Below are 22,181 nucleotides of genomic sequence, written 5' to 3' on the forward strand. Positions count from 1 at the left end.
AAAGCTAGTATACAGAAAATGGCTGACTACAAACAACGATGAAGTTTATAAAGAACATAGAAAAAAAGATAGAGAAGTGAAAAAACAAATAACACAACAAAAGAATGAAGAATGGGAAAGAACCTGCTTAAATACTGAAACATACATAGGAGGTATAAGAAATACGGAGTCATGGAAAGTACTGAGAGGATTGAAACAAAACTCAAAAGAAAAAATTAAATTAGGAAATATACAGGACAAAGAATGGAAAGACTATTACAAGGAACTGTTAACCGAACAAAGACCAAAATTGATTGGAAAAGAAAACAGGCGAAGACGAAGCAGATCCCCACAACAAGAAATATAAATAACACAAAAAATATGGATTCAGATGATAATACATCCGATGACAATCGGAAAAGAAATAGAGAAGAAGAGGGACTGTTATTTGGTCCCAATAAAAAAGTACAAAGAAGTCCAGTTAAAAGTCACAAAGATGATAGCAAAATAGATCAAATACTAAATCTGATAAAAAATTTAACAATAGAGTTACAAGAATTAAAAACTGATATAAAAGAAGTAAAAACGGAACAAAAACAATACAGAGAAGAAATGAGGGAACTCAAAACTGAACTAGCAGAACTAAAACAAGAGAATAGTAAAATCTGGAAAGAAAATGAACAAATCAAAAAGGACTTGAATGAGACAAAAGGACGCCTTGAAAGGCTGGATAGAATAAGAAAAGAAAATAATGTGATAATACAGGGAATGACAATAGAAACTGGAGATAGAAGAATACTAAAAGAAGTAATAGGAAATTTTATGACAAAAGAGCTAAATATTACCGTAAATATAGAAGAAGCAGTGAAACTAGGAGATAAAACATGTTTAGTCAGACTGCCAAACAAAGAAGAAAAAACAAAAATTATGGAAAACAAAAGTAAACTTAAAGAAGTGAAAAAAGAAAAAATATATATAAACAATGATCTAACGACAGAGGAATTACAAATACAGAAGGAAATACGAAGAATAGCAAAAGATGAAATAAAGAAAGGTAAACGTGTCCAAATTAAAGCCAACAAACTTATAATAGATGGTCTAGAAAGGAGATGGAATAGAAACACCAACCAGCTGGAGGACCATCATGGAGGTGGTTCAAAAAACTAACAAGGGATGATACGATGCATTATTCGTTGACAGACAAGGCAAAGAAACAGGAAATGACTGCAGATAAACCCGGGTACAACAAAAGTGCAATAAAGAAAGATAGACAAGAAAACAAAAATAAAAAACGAAGACAACAGAACAAAAAAAATAAAGAGTTGAAAATAAGCACATGGAACATAAGAACCATGCTAACTCCAGGAAAAATGCTAGAAATAGAAAAAGAACTCAAAAAGTATAAAATAGATATTGCAGCACTGCAAGAATTACGCTGGGAGGGACAGGGACAGATTGACAAACAAGACTTTACAATGTTATATTCAGGAGGAAAGAAACAAGGGCAAAAAGGCGTGGGATTCATGATACTAAGGCACCTAAGAGAGAAAATTATAAATTTCAAGCCAATATGCGAAAGGATGGCCTATGTTAGAGTCAACAGCAAACCATTTAATATATCAGTCTTGAATTTATACGCCCCCACAGAAACAAGCAATGCAGACGAAAAAGAAATCTTTTATGATAGGGTCGAAGAGGAGATAGAAAAAATACCCAAAGAAGATGTCATATTTGTACTAGGAGACCTCAACGCCCAGATAGGAAAAGAGGACTTTTTACAACAAATTGCAGGAAAGCATACAATACACGAAAACTCGAATGACAATGGGCAAAGACTATGTAATCTAGCAGCAAGAACAAATTTGTTAATAAGCTCAACAAAATTTGAACACCCTAAAATACATAAGGTAACATGGAGGTCACCAGATCAGAAAACATATAGTCAAATTGATCACATAATGATTAATAAACGAAAGCAATCGTCAATAAAAGATGTAAGAACGTTCAGAGGTGCGTGTGCAGATTCAGACCACTACATGGTCACAGCCACTATAAGACAAAAAGTTAAAATTTAAACAAAACAAAAAAACCAACATAAAAAGTGGAATGTCAATAAAATGAGTAATGAAGAAGTAAGAAAAAAATATGAAGAGGCAGTAACAGTTCAAATAAAAGAGAAATATAAAGCAGAAGATATAAATACAGAATGGAAGACGATCAAAAAATCAATAGAAGAAGGTGCAAATATGCAGATAGGTAAAAGTCAGGCTAAAACAAAAAACGAATGGTATAACCAAGAATGTAGAGAAATAACAGGAAAAAAAGTGCAAGCCAGAAATAAATGGCTAAGAACAGATAAAGAGGAAGACAGAGACTAAGAAAGTGATAAGGCAAAATAAAAGAAGATGGGTAGACAAAAAAATGCAGGAAATAGAGCAGGAAAGAACAAACAGAAATACGAAAAGTTTTTACAAAAAAATTAAAGAACAAAACAAAAAATACAAGGGCAAAACAAACGGAATAAAAAATAGAGAGGGAATAGTGATAATAGAGGACCAAGAATACAAACAAGTATGGAGAGATTACTACAGAGAGCTCTTGACGGAGGAAACAACAGAAGAAGAAATGCATAACGAGGAGGAAACGGTGCACGAAGAAGAAGCAGATGAAGTAGATATCGAAATTTCAAAAGAACCAACATTAGAGGAATTGGATCAAGTAATACAGAGAAGCAAAAATGGAAAAGCCCCTGGTAAAGATGGCATTAATATGGAACTAATAAAATACGGGGGAAGGGAACTAAGAGGAAAAATACTGGCACTATTGAAAAATATATGGAAAGAAGAGAAAATGCCAGGGGACTGGGAGGTAGGGCAGATCATAACAATACATAAAAAGGGAGACCAACAAATCTGTGAAAATTATAGAGGAATAACGTTACTAAATACAACATATAAAATATTGACATCAATAATAAAAAAGAGGTTATCAAAGATCACAAAGAAGACAGTAGGACAGTACCAATGTGGGTTCACAGAAGGAAGATCTACAATAGATGCAATACACACAATAAAACAAATAATGGAAAAAGCAAACGAGTATAAATTAGAATTGGAAATGTTATTTATAGACTTCAAACAGGCATTTGATTCAATCAAAAGGAACGGATTAATGATAGCACTTAAAAAATTAAAAATTCCACATAAACTCAGAAAATTAATAGAAATGACAATGAGAACTACAAAAATAAGCATAAAGACACAAAGAGGAGAGACAGAGGAATTCATTATAAATAAAGGGATAAAACAAGGAGATGCCTTATCAACAACGCTATTTAATCTAGCATTAGAATATGTACTACGAAATATAAATAAAGGAAATCTCAGAACAAGAGGTGGTCAAATAATTGCATATGCAGACGATATTGCTATTATTGCAAAGAACAGAAAAATAATGAAAGAAATGCTAGAAGAAATAAGAGAGAAAGGGGAGGTAATGGGGCTAAAATTAAATCAAGAAAAGACAAAAATATTAAGATTAGGGAAAAAACCAATGAAAGAAAAAATCAAAATAGGAAGTTCTGAATTTGAAGAAGTAGAATACTTCAAATACCTAGCAGTTACAATAAGTAAATCCGGAGAAAGGAAATCCGAAATAAAAGAAAAAATATTAGCAGCGAATAAAGCTTATTTTGCAAATAAAGCATTACTTAAAAGCAAAATACTGACTAAAAAAAGTAAGATGAGCATTTATAACACCATAATTAGGCCAATATTATTATATGCAGGAGAAACAATGACGATGGTTAAAAAAGATGAAGAAGACTTAAGAATAGCAGAGAGAAAGATTATAAGAACCATACTAGGACCAATCAGAACAGAGCAAAATGAATATAGAAGTTTCTAACGAAACATTTAACTGTGGATGGACGGTCATTTTTTGGGCGTCTTCTTTTACCTTCTTCTTCTTAAGGTGTAACTTTACAGAATCTAGTAAGAAATGCATCCTGGATTTGTGAGACATAAAAATTCTTGTGAAAATCAGCAATATCTGCTATTTTTAAGCTAGCACATCGATAAGGTTTCGTATTATGGTTGCATTTAGGGAAATCCGGAAGTCCCACCGGTGCATATCTGTAAAAAACAAAAAATAAAGTGGCAAATCTAATAAAGCAAAGATTATTATGGTCAACAATTATAATATATTTAATTATTTTTATATGTAAAGAAAACTTTACTAAACGTGTCTAACTCTTATCGATTAAACACACTTTTTTCTGCCCCAAAACAAATAATAAAATAATAATGAATTAATAACAAAAAGCCTGCAAAAATATTGTTTCTACTTTCATCGAATTTATTTATTTCATATATTTATTTTCGACTTAGTTTATTAGATAAACGCGCCAAAATAGATAACCCACCAAACACAGTTAAACATGGCTTACCCCAGTTCTTTAGCAATATTCCTTTTCCATTTTCGTTTTTGTTGAATGCTCTTACGAGCTCTTGTTGGTGTAACTGGAATAGCTTCAGTCTCCATTTTAAATTTCATACCACAGAAGATAATACACCCAAAACTATTTAACTCTTAAGCGATAAATTTAATAAATACGTACTAATTCTTCTAACAAAATCTTAATAACACTCAAAGGCGTTGCAATTTCGTCAAAGGCTGAAGCATGTAATACGCTGTGATCGGTCAAAACGGAGATTGCCGGTATTGCCATACGCGGACCGATAAAGCTTGCTGTTTTTGCTACTAACCCTTTTTATCGACGTTAAATATGCAAAAGATATTGAATGTTTTGCTAAACAATATTTTGTGAAGTTGTAGAGATGAACACAAAGATATTATTACAGATGGCAGCAATAACTCAATTTAGGGAAAATATGGAGATTGCTGGTATTGCTTCTATACTCATGTGTTAAAGAAATTTTGATGTGATTTTCTGAAAGTCCAATAAAGTTGATTTTATTATGAGAATAATAGTAGATAAGAATTTCCAATTTTTAACAGAGTTGCCACAATGGACAAAGAAATATCCGGGTTCCGTGCTGCTGGAACATGGCCTATAATTCCTAATAAATTCTCTGATAATTCTCTGAAGATAATCTTAGCTTGATAGATTATACTGATGTTTCAGATATACACATTGTAATGAACTTAAATCAAACCGACGATAGCGAACATGTCATTGCTCTTGAGCAGTCGAATGTAAATTTGGAAGTTGAGCACCAAACCAAACTATAAACACTGCAATAGAGATTATTATAACTCATTTAGAAATAGAACAAGAGAATAGCAATTTTAACAAAAATTCAATACAAGTACCTGGGTATGAAGATAACTCAAGATGGAACACTCGATGCTGCTATAAAAGACAGAAACATACAGGGTAGAAAAGCCATATCCATGATGAACGGAATTCTGTGGGACCAAACAATATCTAAAGCGAACAAACAACTCATATACAACACCATACTTAAAAGTGTAATCACATATGGCAGCGAAGTTTGGCAAATGAAACAAAGAACAGAGAAACTGTTACTAGCAACAGAAATGGACTTCTGGAGAAGAGCAGCAGGAAAATCAAGAAGAGATCGGATACCAAATGAAAGAATACGTGAAATGATGGGAGTCAAGCATACAATAGTTGATGACATAAAAACAAAACAGTTAATATGGTACGGCCATGTACAGAGAATGCCAGATGACAGGATTCCAAAACACATTTTGACGTGGACACCACAAGGGAGAAGGAAAAGAGGAAGGCCGAGAAAAAGCTGGAGCGAGGGAATTGAAAAAGAACTAGAGGAAAGAAAAATCCCTCCAGGCCTATGGCTGAATAGAGAAGAATGGCGGTTAGGAGTCGGAAGGCGTCGGAGAACGCTGTAAACCGATAGTAGTAGTAGTAAGAAAAATGCTAAAGAGGTGAAAAAACTGGAATCAGTAAAATATAGACAGGAACTGTAGAAAAACTGTCTACTAAAATACTAAAGAAAAGAAACAACCTCTAAACAAGAAAGCTGGAATTAGAAACTTACGTTTTAATGATTCGAAGTCTAAAAATTATGATTAGAGCAAGCTTTGTGATGATAAACTAGATGGTTCAGATCTAACTAGATTAGAAAATGAGGAATGTTTGGTGTGCAATGAATTTGGACGAGACAAAGAAAATGTATAATTTGTTCGAATTGGGCTTATTAAAAATGTAGTCGTTGGGATTCAGCAGTTAATATTACGTGCGATATATGTGCCAAGGTAGAACCGAATTCAGTCAGAAAATCAAACTATCTCTTTAATGTGTTGTTTTACGAGCCCCTTCCCAAATCAGTTGGCCCACCTATGGAATTTGCAGTTTAAATCGATTACCATAAACAAATTATACTCTGCATGTTTTATAAGCTTCCAATATGACATTTATATAAATATTTATCAAAAAACATTACATGGAAAACATGGAAAAATGACATCAAAACAATAATATTGTCAGTTAAAGTCAAATTGTAGTATTGTAAAGCTTTTTGCTGTTTGTGGATTGTAAAATGGGTCGAGGTAAAGTTATCAATGAGAAAATGTATTTAATCATTATTCTATTTTTTAATTTTGGAAAACCCAATTCGGAAATCGCAAATATGTTACAATTTTTATGCTATGCTATAAGAAATATAGTCAGAAGATACAAAACTACAGGTTCGGTCGTCACAAAACCTAGAAACGTACGAAAAAGTAAAATAACCGAAGCAGATCGAAGGGCAATAGACGCATTATAGTGAAAAATCGACTAGCAAATTATATGGAATTAAGCGTTTCATGGAGTGACGTTATTGGAAGACACGTTTCTAGACCAATATGTCACCGAGAGGCCCATAAATTAGGATTTGGTACTTACAAAGTATGTTTTATACTTGAAGAAATTAGTACGAATTTTTTTTAGTAAATTCATTTTATTTTAGGCTAAGACGACTTTAGGTTTGATTTTGGAACACCGTTTAACATTAGTGGAAGATTTTGTCTTTCAACAGGACGGCGCAGATCATACCTCATGTCATACCTCAAAAAAGAATTTAAAATGGATTGAAAAACATAGCATACCACTTGTGGAATGGGTTTCTAACAGTCCTGATTTGTCCCCGATAGAGACTTTGTGGCGCGAAGTGAAGAAAGCTTTGAGAAAACATATTGCCAGGTGCGTCAACGAATTCAAGAAAAAATTGCAAGAAATATGGGAATCGTTAACAATAGAATTTTTTTGGAATGTATGCCTACAAGAATTGTGAATGACATTAAAAATAAAGGGGATGTAACGTGGAAAATTTTTTTAGTTTTTTGATAATATTACCATATATATTCTATGCATTTTTTAAATTTCTTATTATTTTGTTTAATCCATAGTTTTCATTACGTTATAAAATATTTTCGATAATTAGGAAATTCAAAAATGTTGTTCCATGCATTAAAACTTCTAAAATTTACGCTGCGTTTTTATTTTTGTTCCTTAAATTTAGTTTTCTTATCAATCTAACGTTGGGCCAACTGATATGGGAAGTGGCTTCCAATGTTGTCTTTAAAAAAATTTGCAGTACTTACATTATTTGCTTTATTACAATAATTTTTTTTTCGAATGCAGCTTTATTTAATTTTTACGCAGAATTACCCCGTGTTTGGGGAAATACTGGGCAATGACAGTTTGTTAAAGTAATTTTTTTTTCAAAATCTGTAAAACTTGAAACATTTTTTTATGGGAATAACGTGCCCAATAGCTACTAATTTCACTAGTTAAATTATGGAAGATTGTGTGCACATAGGAAACTTTTTGTAAGTATTTTCCCTTAGGTGCGCAGAATTCCCCGGTCTTCCCTAACTATTTTTTAATTGTATGCTCCCCTTTTGCTAGTTATTGTGTTAGATTTAACATACCTGACAATATAAGTAATTTATTATGCACTCATTTTTCAGACTGACTGATGTCTTATTTTTATTAAAAAGTTTCTCAAACTTAAATTTAAATAAAGTATTACTGAATCAATGTAAAGTAAAATTCAGGAATACATGTGACAACAATACTTATTTAGCTATACCACATAATATTTCTTCAAGTGTAAATATTGATTTACAACACCAAAGGGGTTGGCTATACGGTAAACATAGTTTATTAAATAATAATCGGTTTCATGTACAAAATTACAGGCTCGGCACAATAGCGGTTCCGTTCTGAAATAAAAATGAATTCAATTATAAGGACCACAATATTGGTCGATTTTTTATTCGAATGAAAGCGCTTTTTGTTTGTTTTATATACCTGAGAATGGCATGAAAAATATTTTATTGTTTATTAATAAAAGAGTCAAATTTTAATATGAACTTACATTAATTTTATTTTTGTGAATAATTATTAAATGAACACAATTACCAGCACAGTAAACACGTAGCAATATTTAATAAACGTATAATGAAGTCGGCAATGACAAAGAGAACATCTACTTTCATACAAATATGAGAGAGGTTTCTTGAATCATAAAATTGTGATTTAAATTTTTCTTATTATAAAAAACATACGTAATAATTAAACGTTTACGAGCGAAACAAAATTTACTTTTAAGAATATTAAAAACGGTAATGAAATATTTTTAAAACATCATTAATAATATTAACAATAGTTTCAAATACAGTATGAATTTGTGTTACAATTTCATAATGTTTTAAAAGATCCTCGACGATTTATAGAATTACTATAGAAAATGGACACAAATTGAACACAAACATGTCGAAGAACACTTTGGAAAATGCTCACATTATGTTATGATAACACTGATAAACACAGGTTGGTGTCGGAAATGTTTTGACTGTTTCTAGGTAATTTCGGTCCACTGAATCCAAAAGTGCCACCACAGTTGCTCCATCAGATCGTTTTCAAAAAATACGACAACAGATCACAAGTGCTGCTACCCATCAAATTAGCAAAACACGAATAAAAAGTAACATATTTATTGTACAACAATAATCATTACACATATTTGCCAAAAAAAACTTAAATTTTATAGGATTTTCTTGCAAAGGCTTTAAAAGGACGGTCCCTTTGAAGACTCCAGCAGAAATCCACCATCATGTGTGTGTCCCATCCCCCCTGATACCTCCCTTCCATCGTTTTGATATCTTGGTGGAAGCGTTCCCCTTGTTCCTTATTAAGGTCACCAAGATTTTCTCGGGGGAATCCTTTGGAAGGTTCAAATCTCTGATAAGATTGTTTAGCTCTTCCTGAGTAAAGCGCACAGAACGTGTTGAATCTCCTTTAAAATCACTGTCGTCTTCCTCAAATCTATTAGTCTATAGTTAGTAAGATAACGTTTCGACATTATCTTTTGGTAACGTAGGTAGACTGGTAAATATTGGAATAGGTATCTGCTCAAACTGATGTAGAATTGGTCTTATTGCTGAATCCTGGTTAGGCTACGTTCACGTATGTCGATTATTACGATTATTGCCATTTATATTTACAAGGCAGAAATAGCAATCGTCAAAATGATTTTTGGTTCCCTGCATACTATTGGAATACCAAACTTTAAACATTTTCGTTGTCCTGTCGTCCACTGTCGCAACTTTTCAAGACAAGTTTTGCACACAACATGTGAGGCCCATGATTTATCTTGATCTCCTTAATGAACACCAAAATAGGCTTGATATGTCCTTTTTATAAAATCACAAACTGGTTTTCTACTTTCCTTTACAATGTACTTGCTACATATGTAGCAAAAAACGTCCGGGTTATTCACACAACAAGCCTGCTTGTGAAAGCCATGGTTTTCAGTTGTCAAAAACAAAGTCTTGCAACGAAACTCAACAAACTAAATTTTACAATGGAATGCAGTCGACTCTATAGGAATTTATAAAGGCCATTCCAAAGAAAATACTATTTACTTATCGGACAATAGTTAAAAAGCAACTAGCGCTAATTTCAAGTTATGGGCATTCCCAAAAAGTACACTTTAATTAGAAGTCATTAGTATGCATTTGTCTGAGATTTTGTTAACTTCGGTTATAAACATATTACAATTATAGTGGTGGAATATACGGAAATGTAAAAATATTTAAGTATTTGATTATTATGTTATATCTCGAAAATTAGAGCTGATACAAAGAAAAGGTTTGTATTTTTGAAATCAGCACAGATGAGTTAACCAAAATCCGTTGAATTTTTTCGGCAACAAGACAATTTTTTTTTTGTTGGGCTGTGTATTCTTTATAGTGCTGTTATCCTGTGCAGATACGACTCACATACAAGTAGACATATATACGGCATTTCTACTTTAATTGGCAAGATATGGGAAACTTTTTTATTATTAATTTTACGAAAAAAATTTATTCTATTTTCGCTCAAGAGCGAAAATTTATATATTTATACATTATATTTTATAATATTGAAAATTGATATTATGAATAGTTGTTTGATGATTATTATTTATTAGAAATATGGTAACTCTTACGTTTCGATAAAAATAAATAAAAATAAAAATACCATAATAATTCATTTTGTTGTAATCATTTAACGAACATTATTAGCTTCCCCAATTTACTAATCACTCAACATATGTGCCTTCTCTTTCAGGTAATTGTTCTAGCACGAACCGTTCTATTACCAATACCTTTCTAACCATAGCCGGAGTAATATTCTGAACACATTCTTTAATTACTGGAGTCAAATAATCAATATCAAATAAACAAGTGGCTTTTAAAGACATATATTTTCCTGTACGTAACACCACAAGAAAAAATCAAGTGGCGTCAAATCAGGAGACCGAGGAGGTCAAAAAATTTCAGAAACCGGTGTACAACAAATTTATTAAAATAATATGTTGACCTGTTATTAGTACCGGTTTGAAAGTTTTAAACGCATGTGTGATTTTCTAGACAGACGGACTTGAAAGCTCCAAAATGGATCCTAAACTTTCCAACTAATGTCACAATTAATAAATGAAAAATATACTTTAAGAAAATATTTTTTGGCAGTGGCTATCGCCACTTAGCCAATCACAACAATTCTATTACAAATATAAAAAGAAAAAGGTGTTATTTTAATAACATCTTTTTTCCCAAATAAAAATATTTAAACTTTATTTACAGTCTAGCGCTATATTCGTAAAATATCAGAAAAAAAATTTCTTCAAATATCTTTTCTTGAAGCAATCCGACAATAGCAACTATTCCAAAGAGTTTATACTACACAAAATCAACACAGAAAAACAACAGCTTGATTGTGAAGATAAAGATAATAGTTCCTTCAATTTTCCTTTATCCTTAGATGAACTTAGCTTTGCCCTTAATACTACTAAAAACTCTACTCGTGGACCTAATAATATAGCTTTATTATTCTTGGAAAAAATTCCAGACAATGCTAAATGTGTTCTTCTAACAATTTTCAATAGAATATGGTTATATAGTGTCTTTCTAACTTCCTGGAGCAACTCAATAATTATACATATTCTCAAATCTAACAATACATGAACTGAAATTTTCTCATGTAGTGTGCCTCAAAATGTGCAGTCATAGAAAAACAAAAGATTACTATGGATGTTAGAAGAAAATCACCTCCTGGTAAACGAGCAGAGTGGATTTCGACAATACCAAAGTACTACTGATAATATTATTTAGAGTCTAAAATTCTGCAACCTTCCGCAAAAAAATAGCAGACTATTGCAGTGTTCAAGTATCAAGAATTCAACAAAATAACTTAGAGGTGCAACACGAAACGATAGAAATGGTAGAAGAATTCTGCTACTTAGGATCACTGGTAGACTACAAAAATAACACATCCAACGAGATAAAAAAAAGAATATGCGTGGCTAACCGCTGTTATTTTGGCCTGGGCCCTCAACTAAGAGAGAGAAGTATGTCAATAGCAACTAAGTGCAAACTTTATAAAACAATGATACGCCCAGTGCTCACATACGGATCGTAAACATGGGCAATGACGACCCGAGATGAAGAGTTACTGCGAGTCTTTGAAAGAAAAGTATTGAGGACCATATATGGCTGAGTAAACGAACAGGGTCTTTGGAGAAGGCGATATAACTTTGAACTCTATAGACTTTTTGGTGATGCAGATATTGTGAAGACCATCAAAATAAACCGCCTAAGGTGGGTGGACCACGTTATGCGGATGGATGAGAGTGATCCCACTAAAATAACTATGCTAAACAGGCCGGTCGGAAAAAGAAGAAGGGGCTGACCTAAACTCAGATATCTGGACGATGACAGGAAGATCTGAGGGAGATTGGAGTGAGGGGCTGGAGAAGACAGACACTCGATAGGGAAGGATGAAAGAATGTTTTGAAGCAGGCCAAGGCTCACGAAGGGCTGTAGCGCCAACTGATGATGATGATTGCAGTGTTCATAGATATTACCAAAGCATTTGATACATCATGGCGTTATAATATTACCAAAACACATCACATATGGAATTTTTGAGCTAATATCATTAATTACAATTAAAATTTTCTTAAATAACGGAATTTTTAAGTAAGGGTTAACCATTGCACATCTTTAATGATTTATCAAGCAAATGGCACCCCTCAAGGGTCTGTAATAAAAAATGCAACGCTATTTTTATATGCCATGAATAATATTATACCATTAAAATCTAGCTTGGTTCGGGACAGATTATATGCAGATGATCTGGAACTAATATCTTCAGGGAAAATATATTCTCAGTTCAACGTCACTTACAAATCGCACTTCACGAACTCAAAAACTGGTCGAAGAAAACAGGATTTCAGTTTTCACTCAGAATATTAATCTGCTTGTTATTTACAAAGAAACATGATCCCATTACACCATAGCTAAAATTATATAACCAAATCCTAAATTACGCTGATGACATTAGGTTTTTAGGAATAATCTTCGATAAGAAACTAAAATAGAAAAAACATTTACTGCAAATTAAAAAAAAACGTGCTGAAATGGAATCAATATTATGAAAAACTATGGAGCGGAATATAACTGATTAATCCATGTTCATAAGACGCTAATAAGATTTAATAGTTATTTAACCAACAAGTGTATTAATAAGGGCGATTAACAATTGAGATATTTTAAGGCGTGAGAGATATTGTTATTCGACATTTTAATTCACAAGTTCGTTACAATACTTTTCCGTTGACCGTACTTTTCAGAAATAAAGATATCTTAGTTTAAATATTTATTTACTTAACGATAAACAACAATTTTTTCAGCTTTCATTGACTTTAATCAAAGTTTCTTGGGGGTAGTTTTATTATAGTAAACATTAATATTCGAAATGATGCAATTACTGAAATTAAAGGAAGATATTGATAAATGATTATCTGCTGTATAGCATTTTAACAAATTTATATTTAAGTCTTCTTGGACCTCTGTAAATTCTGTGATAGAAGAAGTTAAATTCTGGTGGAGTTAAATTAAACTCTTCGTCAATATCCTTTGATTTTTCAAATACACAAAATTTTAAACAATAAAGTAAATAATAACATACAATGACAGATAGTACTAACAGCGGCTACTTCATTTTAAATTAATTTTTTAGTTTGAATATAAATAGGTATATGTTTGGTTGCCTACACCACAGGTCACTGCCAATCACAGAGCGTTTAATTAATTTATGCAAGCAATGTATGTTGTGTTACCTAGAATAAAATCATTCATTAATAGGGGTCATTAATCAATGATTTTGAGGGTGTTAAAATTGATCATAAATGGACGGTCGACGAAAAAAATATTAAATCTTGTTTGCTACGTTTATTAATTTACAAAAATAAACTAACGCCTTTTAAAGTTTTCATGTTTTATATTTGAATATTTTTGTTTTTACTTAAAAGTTATAGACATGTAAATAACGGCTCCTGTAAGCTGTAATTTTTTGAGTATTATGTATATATTATATATATATATATATATATATATATTCTATTGAAATTATAATAAATATCACAAAGAGACAGACATGTAATTATCTACTTCAATGTATTTGGGTAATTTTCGTGAAATAGAGGCCACTATTGATTGATCCATTGAAAAAGGCTGTCTTGTTACGTAATTTAGTATTCAGTACCTTCGTGACTTGAATATAAGAATTAAATTGATTTTTGAACCTAAATAGTTTACTCAAATTTGATCGATATCGTGATAAGTGAGGTTATAAATAACTTAATGTTACGTGTTCGATGCCACGATATGTTTCCCTCTTACACTTTTAAAAAAGATGATTCTAAGTAGTTGTTAAGATAATAAATTAATTTTTTTATTGTGTCGAAAGCAATTTTTTATCTTATTTATTGTTAACGTTTTCGTAGATTTTTGGTGTTTGTACAGTAATAAAACATTTGGCAGCGTCAACTGAAAAAATTTATGTAGAAATTTGGTATTATCGACAAGTATTTAACAGGTTGTTCAAACATATGTAAGAATGTAATTTGTTTGTTTTATTTACAACTTTATTTTATCAGATGAGGTTATAATATATCGACACCTAATATGAAGAACATTGGAACTCACTTTTGCTTAGTTTATAGGAGACCGATTTAAAAAAAGTTCTACAACTTCTTATTTTTTTACTTCGTCAGTTTTATATTTTTTGCAGTTTTCTTGATCATTATTTTATAACTTTTTCATAACTAGTTACGGAGAGGTTGAAGAAGAAGTACGACAACAAAGCTTAAAAGCAAGTGAAGCGGCAGAATCTCTTAATGACACAATATGAAAGAACAAACACCTAAGACACGACACAAAAACAAAAATCTATAAAGCAGCAATTAGACCTATATTAACATACACGGTGGAGACAAGACCTGACACATCTAAAACGAGACATCTACTATAAACAACAGAGATAAAATACTCCGACGAATATCAGGGAAAAGTCTGATGGATAGGGAGAGAAGCAAAAACATAAGAAGAGCATGCAATACAGAAGACATAAATGGATGGGTGACAGGTGACGTAAACAGGAGTGGAACAAACACATAGAACAACAAGTAGATTGGCAGAGGATAGGATAGTACGAATAGCACGAGATACGTCACCAAATGGACGAAGAGTATTCGCAGACCAAGAAAAAGTCATTTAAACAATTTAGGAGACTTATATTGAAGAAGGCATAAAGCCTACATACAAGAAGGAAAAAAAATAATAAGAAAAATAGTAGTACTTCGCCAGTATAGAAGCTTCGCATCAAAAAAGTGTTGTCTGTGGCATATTGGTAAAAAGACTGGTGGTATCGAAACTGACTAGCGTATTTTTGTAATGGTAATCTATTTCTGCTGGTTTTTTCAAAAAAATTGTGAGTTTTTATAAGTGTGGTTGTATTGTGTACTAAAGCCTGTATTATATCTAGGTGGAACTTTGACAATTTACTGTAAAGAGAACCGATGCTGCTACAAATTGTTCTGAGTGTTACATTTTCTTTCTGTATTTTTGGGATTTTGTATTATAGGTGTAATGTTCTACGCCATATTTTTTCACCAATTTTTAACTAATTTATTACCACCCCAACAGTTTTTCACCACCAAACCTCCCTTAAGGATAGCGATTCTGCCGACTTAAAGTTCAAGCTAGCAGAATTCAAAAAGAAAAACTTTTTACCTATGGCATATTTTTTCACCCATTTTTTACTAATTTATTACCAACCTAATAATTCTGCTGGCTTAAGTTTTAAGCTAGCGGAATTAAAAAAAAATTATGATATACCACAGTGTTCAGCTAGGTTTTAACAAATTTATTACCGTCCTTATAATTATTCACTCCTCAACTACCCCTTATGAGAAGTCAATAATTCTGTTTTTTTTCACGTTACATTTTAACCTATTATATCAGAATGATTGACTATGCGAAATGATAAATTATTGCATTTGAATAGCTTAGCATTTTTTTTTAATAAAAATCTTTATCCTACATTTGATTTCTAGGGAATGGTCCCAATTTTCATTGACGTTCGTACCAAGATAGGTGTATGTTCTTACTCTTTCTATTGGTTGGCCATTCATACTGGTTCTTCCAATTTGCTGTTCTTTCTTAGAGATCATCATACATTTTGTTTTCTTAATATTTAGCGAAAGTCCATATATCTGACATATTTCTGTGATTCCGTTCGTTAACTCCTGGAGGGCTTCAAAACCGTCATCGAATACCAGCGTGTCTTCTGCGTATCTGATGTTATTAATACATACATTCTCCGTTAATTCAAATTACGGCTTCAACATCCTCTACTGCTTTTTGAAAGATTTCCTCAGAGTATATGTTGAAAAGCAGGGGTGATAGTATACATCCCTGTCGGACCCAACGTTTGATTTTGATCTTATCAGATTCTCCTGCCTCTGTACGGATGACGATGTTTTATTTCAGTAAACATTGCTCATATTGCTCAGATTACAGGTATTTATTCCAATCTTTGTTAAAATCTCCATCAGCCTGCCGTGCTTTACTGTATAGTATGCTTTATGGTAATCAATGAAGCATGCAGAAATATCACAATTCATCTAATACCTAGACATAAACAACTTGCAAGTACATAATACCTGGACATTTACAACAATCAGAATTTTATATCATCCTGAGAGTCCTAGCATTACCTCAGAATTGTCAACTAAAAGCATGGCTGTATGTCTACAAGATCGAGACCAAGTACCTTAACCGTCAATTTGGAAAACAATAACAGCTATTCTTAATAATTTTTATACTATTATTATCATCACCCAGCCCTTTGCGTCGACTGCTAGACATAGGCCTCCCTCATTTTTTCCATTGTGCTCTATCTTGAGCACTTTTCATAAATTTTTTTGACATTTTCTTGAGATCGTCAGTCCAACGAGTACTTCCTCTACTTCTTTTGTCTAACCTAAGCCTTCACTCAATCAATCTCTTCGTCCATCTTTCACCACTGATTCTGGCCCAGTTCCACTTCAATGTGGCAATTCGGGAAATTACATCGGTGACTCCTGTTCTTCGTCTATATTTCTAACTCGGCCACGAAACAATATACTCAACATTGACCTTTCCATTTTCCTTTGAGTTATTTGCAACGTTTTAGAAGGTGTAGCTGTCAATGTTAAAGTTTCGACATCATAGGTCACCAGAGGGAATACACATTCAAATGTCAAATGTATATTACGTTTTAAAAAAAATGGTATAATGCTTTCAAATATGTCTTTGAGTTTTCCATAGGCTGCCTATGCTAGGCTTATTCTTCTTTGCAGTTCGAATGTTTGGTTGTCTCTTGTGATATTTATTTCGTGTCCAAGGTATATGTATTTTTCCAACAGCTCTACTCTGTTGTCTCCAATATTGATATTTTCGCTAGGTACTAGGTTTGCCATGCATTTTATTTTGGAGATGATTATTTTTAAGACCCACACTGGCCCACACTAACTGAAGTTCATATAGCATTGTACATATCTCTTTGAGGTTGTTCGAGAACAAAACTATATCTTCTGCGAATTTCAAATTTGTTTATCTTCTACCGGTAATGTTCTTATCAAGAATCGAACAAGCAAGGAAAACATTCATGAGCATTAAAACATTTTTTACAAGATCAGACCTTAGTCTACAGCTTAGAATCCGAATGATCAGATGTTACGTTTTTTCTGTCTTACTGTATGGCTGTGAAAGTTGGACAATGGACTCTGAAATAGAAAAAAGAATAGATGCCTTTGAGATGTATATATACAGACGAATGTTGAGGATTCCATGGGTACAAAGAGTTACTAATGTTGAGGTACTTCGTCGCATGTGTAAACAAAAAGAATTACTAAGAATAATCAAAGAGAGGAAAATGCAATACTTGGGTCATGTGCTGAGAGGCGAAAGATATGAATTACGTCAAGTTATACTGGAAGGAAAAGTACAGGGCAAAAGATCAGTAGGAAGACGCCAGAACTCGTGGCTGAAAGACCTGAGGAGATAGTTCGACCGCTCATCCGCAGAGATCTTTCGCGCAGCAGTTTCCAAAACTACAATTGCCATTTGGATCGCCAACCTTCGAAAGGAGACGGCGCAATGAGAAGAAGAAGGTAATGTTCTGGCCGTTCTCTTCCCAGTAAAGTTTTTTACAAGCATATTCTAGTACTGCAGTCAACAATTTAGGCGATATTGTATCACCCTGTCAGACTGCTTTGCCGATTGGGATATGATCCGTGTTTTTATGTAGTTTCACCCACATAGTTGCGTTCTTGTATGTATTGTAAATTTACCTGTATATCGATAGTCAATTCGGCATGCTTGTAGTGCTTTCATGATTTTGTCAAATTCTACCGTGTCAAAGGCTTTATGGAAATCTACAAAAGCCAGAATGAGTAGTTGATTGTATTCGATAGTCTTTTCTATTACCGTTTTAATGCTCTGTAGGTGATCATTTGTTTAAAATCCGGTACGAAATCCCGCTTGCTCTATTGGCTGGTAGAAATAAAATTTTTTTCTTAAGACGATTCGTTACTATTCTTGAATTTTGTATAGGTGACTAAGAATAGGTCTGTAGTTTTCTAATTCATGGGGATCTTCTGGGGGTACAATAGAATTACCTCAGCATTGTGCCATTTGTCGGGTACATTACTGTCCAAAAGGCACATATTAAAACATTTTTAAACTATATCGAACCACAAAAGAACATTAGAAAAAAAAAACGTCATAATCTTCTTCTAAAAAATGGAAAAGAACATGACTGTAGAGAAGTGTTCTTGACAAGTGATCAAGAGAATAATAAAAATAATTTGAATAAACCAGCTACGTAGTTTAGTCAATATGGCATAAACAAGGTACTGATATAATCTAAACAGAATAAAAAAGGAAGTAGGATCTTTATTTGTCCTAATAGTACTGTTTTCTTTATTTAATTGGATATTTGCTTACAATAAATCAGAACAATGGCAATTTATCAACCTGTTTTTACATTTTTTGCTATTTTCGATTCCATTTTTCATTATTGCCTGTTATGGATGATATACACTTTTAATGTAAACAGTCAAATTGGGCAAAAGCGAATTAAAAAAGTGAATATCGTGTTCCTAGAAATAATTAACTACAAAAAACACATTTTTATATTTACAAAACATTTTCAACCATGTCTAAATTTAATTGAAAAAATCTCACTGTGCAGTGAGACACGTTGCAGGTAGAATTTAACAAAGTGTATTTTACTAATTAGGTTGGGTAACTAATGAGCTAAATGGAACTGTTCCGTTACCGCATTACCAAAATTTAAATTGTAAATTGCATCATTTAATTAGGGCAAGTTTGTACCTTCTCTGCAGTTTCATTTAAGTCGTCAACAAATTCAAATGGTGCATGTACACAAATTTTATTTTTTAAATGAAATAGAGAATATAATATATACTACGGGAATTTATTTTAAAACGTTATTATAATAACGTATATATATTTTAATAAAATAATGGAGATATATTGAACTACAAGTCTTCTTCTTCTTTTGGTGCCTATCCTCTGTGAATGTTGACAATCACGTTGGTCTATAAAACTTTGTTGATAGCTGTCTGGTGTTGTTCAACCACGATGTCCTGCGTCCTTGAGATCTATTGCCTTCTTTCTTGCCTTGCAAACTTAGTTAAATTAGTTGATACTTTTCATTGCGCATGATATGCCCTAAGTATGTCATATAAAATGATGGATATAGAAAATTCTGAGCATGCGGCGGTAGCACCAGATTTCGAAGGCTTCTAATCGTTTGAATGTTGCCTCCGTCAAGATCCAGGCTTCGACTCCATATGAAAGGGTAGAAAATTCATAGCATCTCAGGACTCGTGTTCTTATATCAATGTTCAGATGTATATTACATAAAATCTTTCTGAGGTGATTTTAAGACAGCTCTCGCCTTTTCTATACATCTTATTTCCTGTGAGTGGTCCCATTTCTTATTTAGGCCGCATCCAAGATAATGTAATTTTATCGAATATGTTCAAGGGTTCATTATTAGCTGTGAACTGGTGCTGTACCTATTACGTCGTTTTTACTTACTACAAGAATTTTGGTCTTCTTACAGTTTAATTTCATGTCGTATCTGTCACAGGCTTCCAGGCTTTCAACAAGCAAGAACTACAAGTAAGTTTGTCAAATATAGTAGATAGTTCGTATTATTCTTCTTTTTTTTTAATTCTATATTTTATTGTAGGTCATAGCGTTCTCAAAAACTTTTTCCATTCTTCACTATTCAGTCCATACTTGCCATATAAAGTAAATCGACCTAATAACGACCTAGGTAAGGAATATTCGACTTTAGACGTAAATATTATGGAAACGAAATAATAGAGAAAATGGATTTTTATCATATTTTATAGCTTGATGTTTTCTTTATCAAAATTATTAATAAAAAATAAAAAATATGTTTTTTATTTGCCAAAAAAATTTTTCACTAAAATGCAAAAAACTTTTATTCCGGCCTATGTAGAAAAATTAGTGGTAATTCCGGCCTAATGGTGTTTCAATTACGGCCTTTATATTAAAAGGATTATCTTTTTTTTTGTTTTAAACTGTATGTGTGTTTTAAACACTAGACGCTCTGGAAAAAACCAGGCTCGCTCGAAGTCCTTACTCTCTACAAACACTCTGGGTATATGCCCAGATTTAACTGAGCAGTACCCGTCTTTGGTTACACACACACACACACACACACACACGGACAGGACAACATATAGGTGTAAGTGTAAAATAAAATATTGTATAAATAAATAAGTAAAATTGTTGTGTAGATAGAATGTGAAAATAAAATGTAAAAATGTGAAAAAATGGGTTTAATATATATATATATATATATATATATATATATATATATATATATATATATATATATATATATATATATATATAGAAAATTGTATAAATAAAAGGTTAAAATGTTAAAAAGTAAAATGTAAATACTAAACCTATGTGTATAAATAAAAGTATAAAAACAAATCAGTAAAATAATTAATATATATGTGTACGTAACCTTTAACGCACGGTCGCAGTATAGTCTAGGAACGCCTGTAAGCGTCCCTCGTCCCATTAGCTCACCGCCCCCCCCCCCGGGGGCAGTCTCTCATCATCCTCTTCCTTCCGCAGAATCGCCTTGATGAACCTGTGGATGCTGCTCCAGCTACAGGCGATTGAGGTCCCACGTAAAACGGACGCATTGCAACAGTGTATGCGACACACTGTCCGAGCCATCCCCGTACAGGCAGGCCTCTGAGGCTGCCCTCCCGAACCTATGCAGATAGTTGAGGAAGCAACCGTGTCCTGTAAGCACCTGCGTCGGGTAATAATCTAAACGCGGATGCTTAAAGGCCACCCATCGGCTCAGGTTTGGGATCAGGTACTTCGTTCACTGTGCAACAGCCACCGTTGCATCCCACTTCCGCTGCCACAAGAGCAACGTGTGAGCTCGCCCTTCGGTTCCGTCAGGGGGACTCCGATGGAGGCGTTTTCTCTCTAGCACCATAAGGTGCAGGGAACACATCCCGTGATCGCCCACAGGTCCGCCGCAGACACAGTCGTATAGGCACATGCTACGCGTAGTAGGCTGGTCCCTCTCCACGCGTACCAAGTGATCCCGGTAGGACGATGTCTCCATCGCCATATACCAGACTGGGCCTGCGTATAGAACGATCGAATGCATAACACTATGTAGTACCCTCCTCCTATCGGGTTTGGGACTACCGATGTTGGGCATCAACCGGCTCAGCGCAGCCACTCTGTGAGCGGCCTTCTGAGCGATCACACGGATATTCTCTCCCCACTGCCCGTTTGTGTCTATGTATCCCCTATGCAAGAGCTCGTCCTTGTCCCGAGCCGTGACCAGCACGGCGAGGTCATCTGCGAATACGAAAGGGGTACACCCCTCACCATATTCGCGGCGCATAAACCCATCACATGCCAGATTCCACAGCGTCGGACCAAGGATGGACCCCTGGGGGAACCTAACCTAACCGTTTTTTTTTGCTTGCTCAAGGTGGTGGAAAGACTTTATGTCCGAACTGCAGAGCTGAAGACTCCACAGAACAGTGCCGAACTCGAGCCAAAAGGTATACAATATTTTATTTACATTTATACATATATGTTGTTCTGTCCGTATGTGTGTGCATGTAACCAAAGATATATGCCCAGTTAAATCTGGGCATATACCCAGAGTGTTTGTAGAGAGTAAGGACTTTGAGCGTGCGTGTTTTTTTCCAAAGCGTCGAGTGTTC

At 33.4% G+C, this 22,181-nt stretch overlaps 1 protein-coding gene across 1 annotated transcript; it reads right to left on the reverse strand.

The window, feature by feature from the left end:
* Positions 1-21,316: 21,316 nt before the first annotated feature.
* Positions 21,317-21,853, reverse strand: LOC140449115 (uncharacterized). The gene has a single exon (XM_072542258.1). The coding sequence runs from the start codon at positions 21,851-21,853 to the stop codon at positions 21,317-21,319; it is 537 nt and encodes a 178-aa protein (XP_072398359.1).
* Between the last annotated feature and the right edge of the window lie 328 nt (positions 21,854-22,181).

Source organism: Diabrotica undecimpunctata, chromosome 8, assembly GCF_040954645.1.
Source record: "Diabrotica undecimpunctata isolate CICGRU chromosome 8, icDiaUnde3, whole genome shotgun sequence".
Taxonomy (NCBI): domain Eukaryota; kingdom Metazoa; phylum Arthropoda; class Insecta; order Coleoptera; family Chrysomelidae; genus Diabrotica; species Diabrotica undecimpunctata.

Coding starts and splice junctions, on each gene's coding strand:
- LOC140449115 (XM_072542258.1), bottom strand. CDS start 21,853: ATGCGCCGCGAATATGGTGAGGGGTGTACCCCTTTCGTATTCGCAGAT.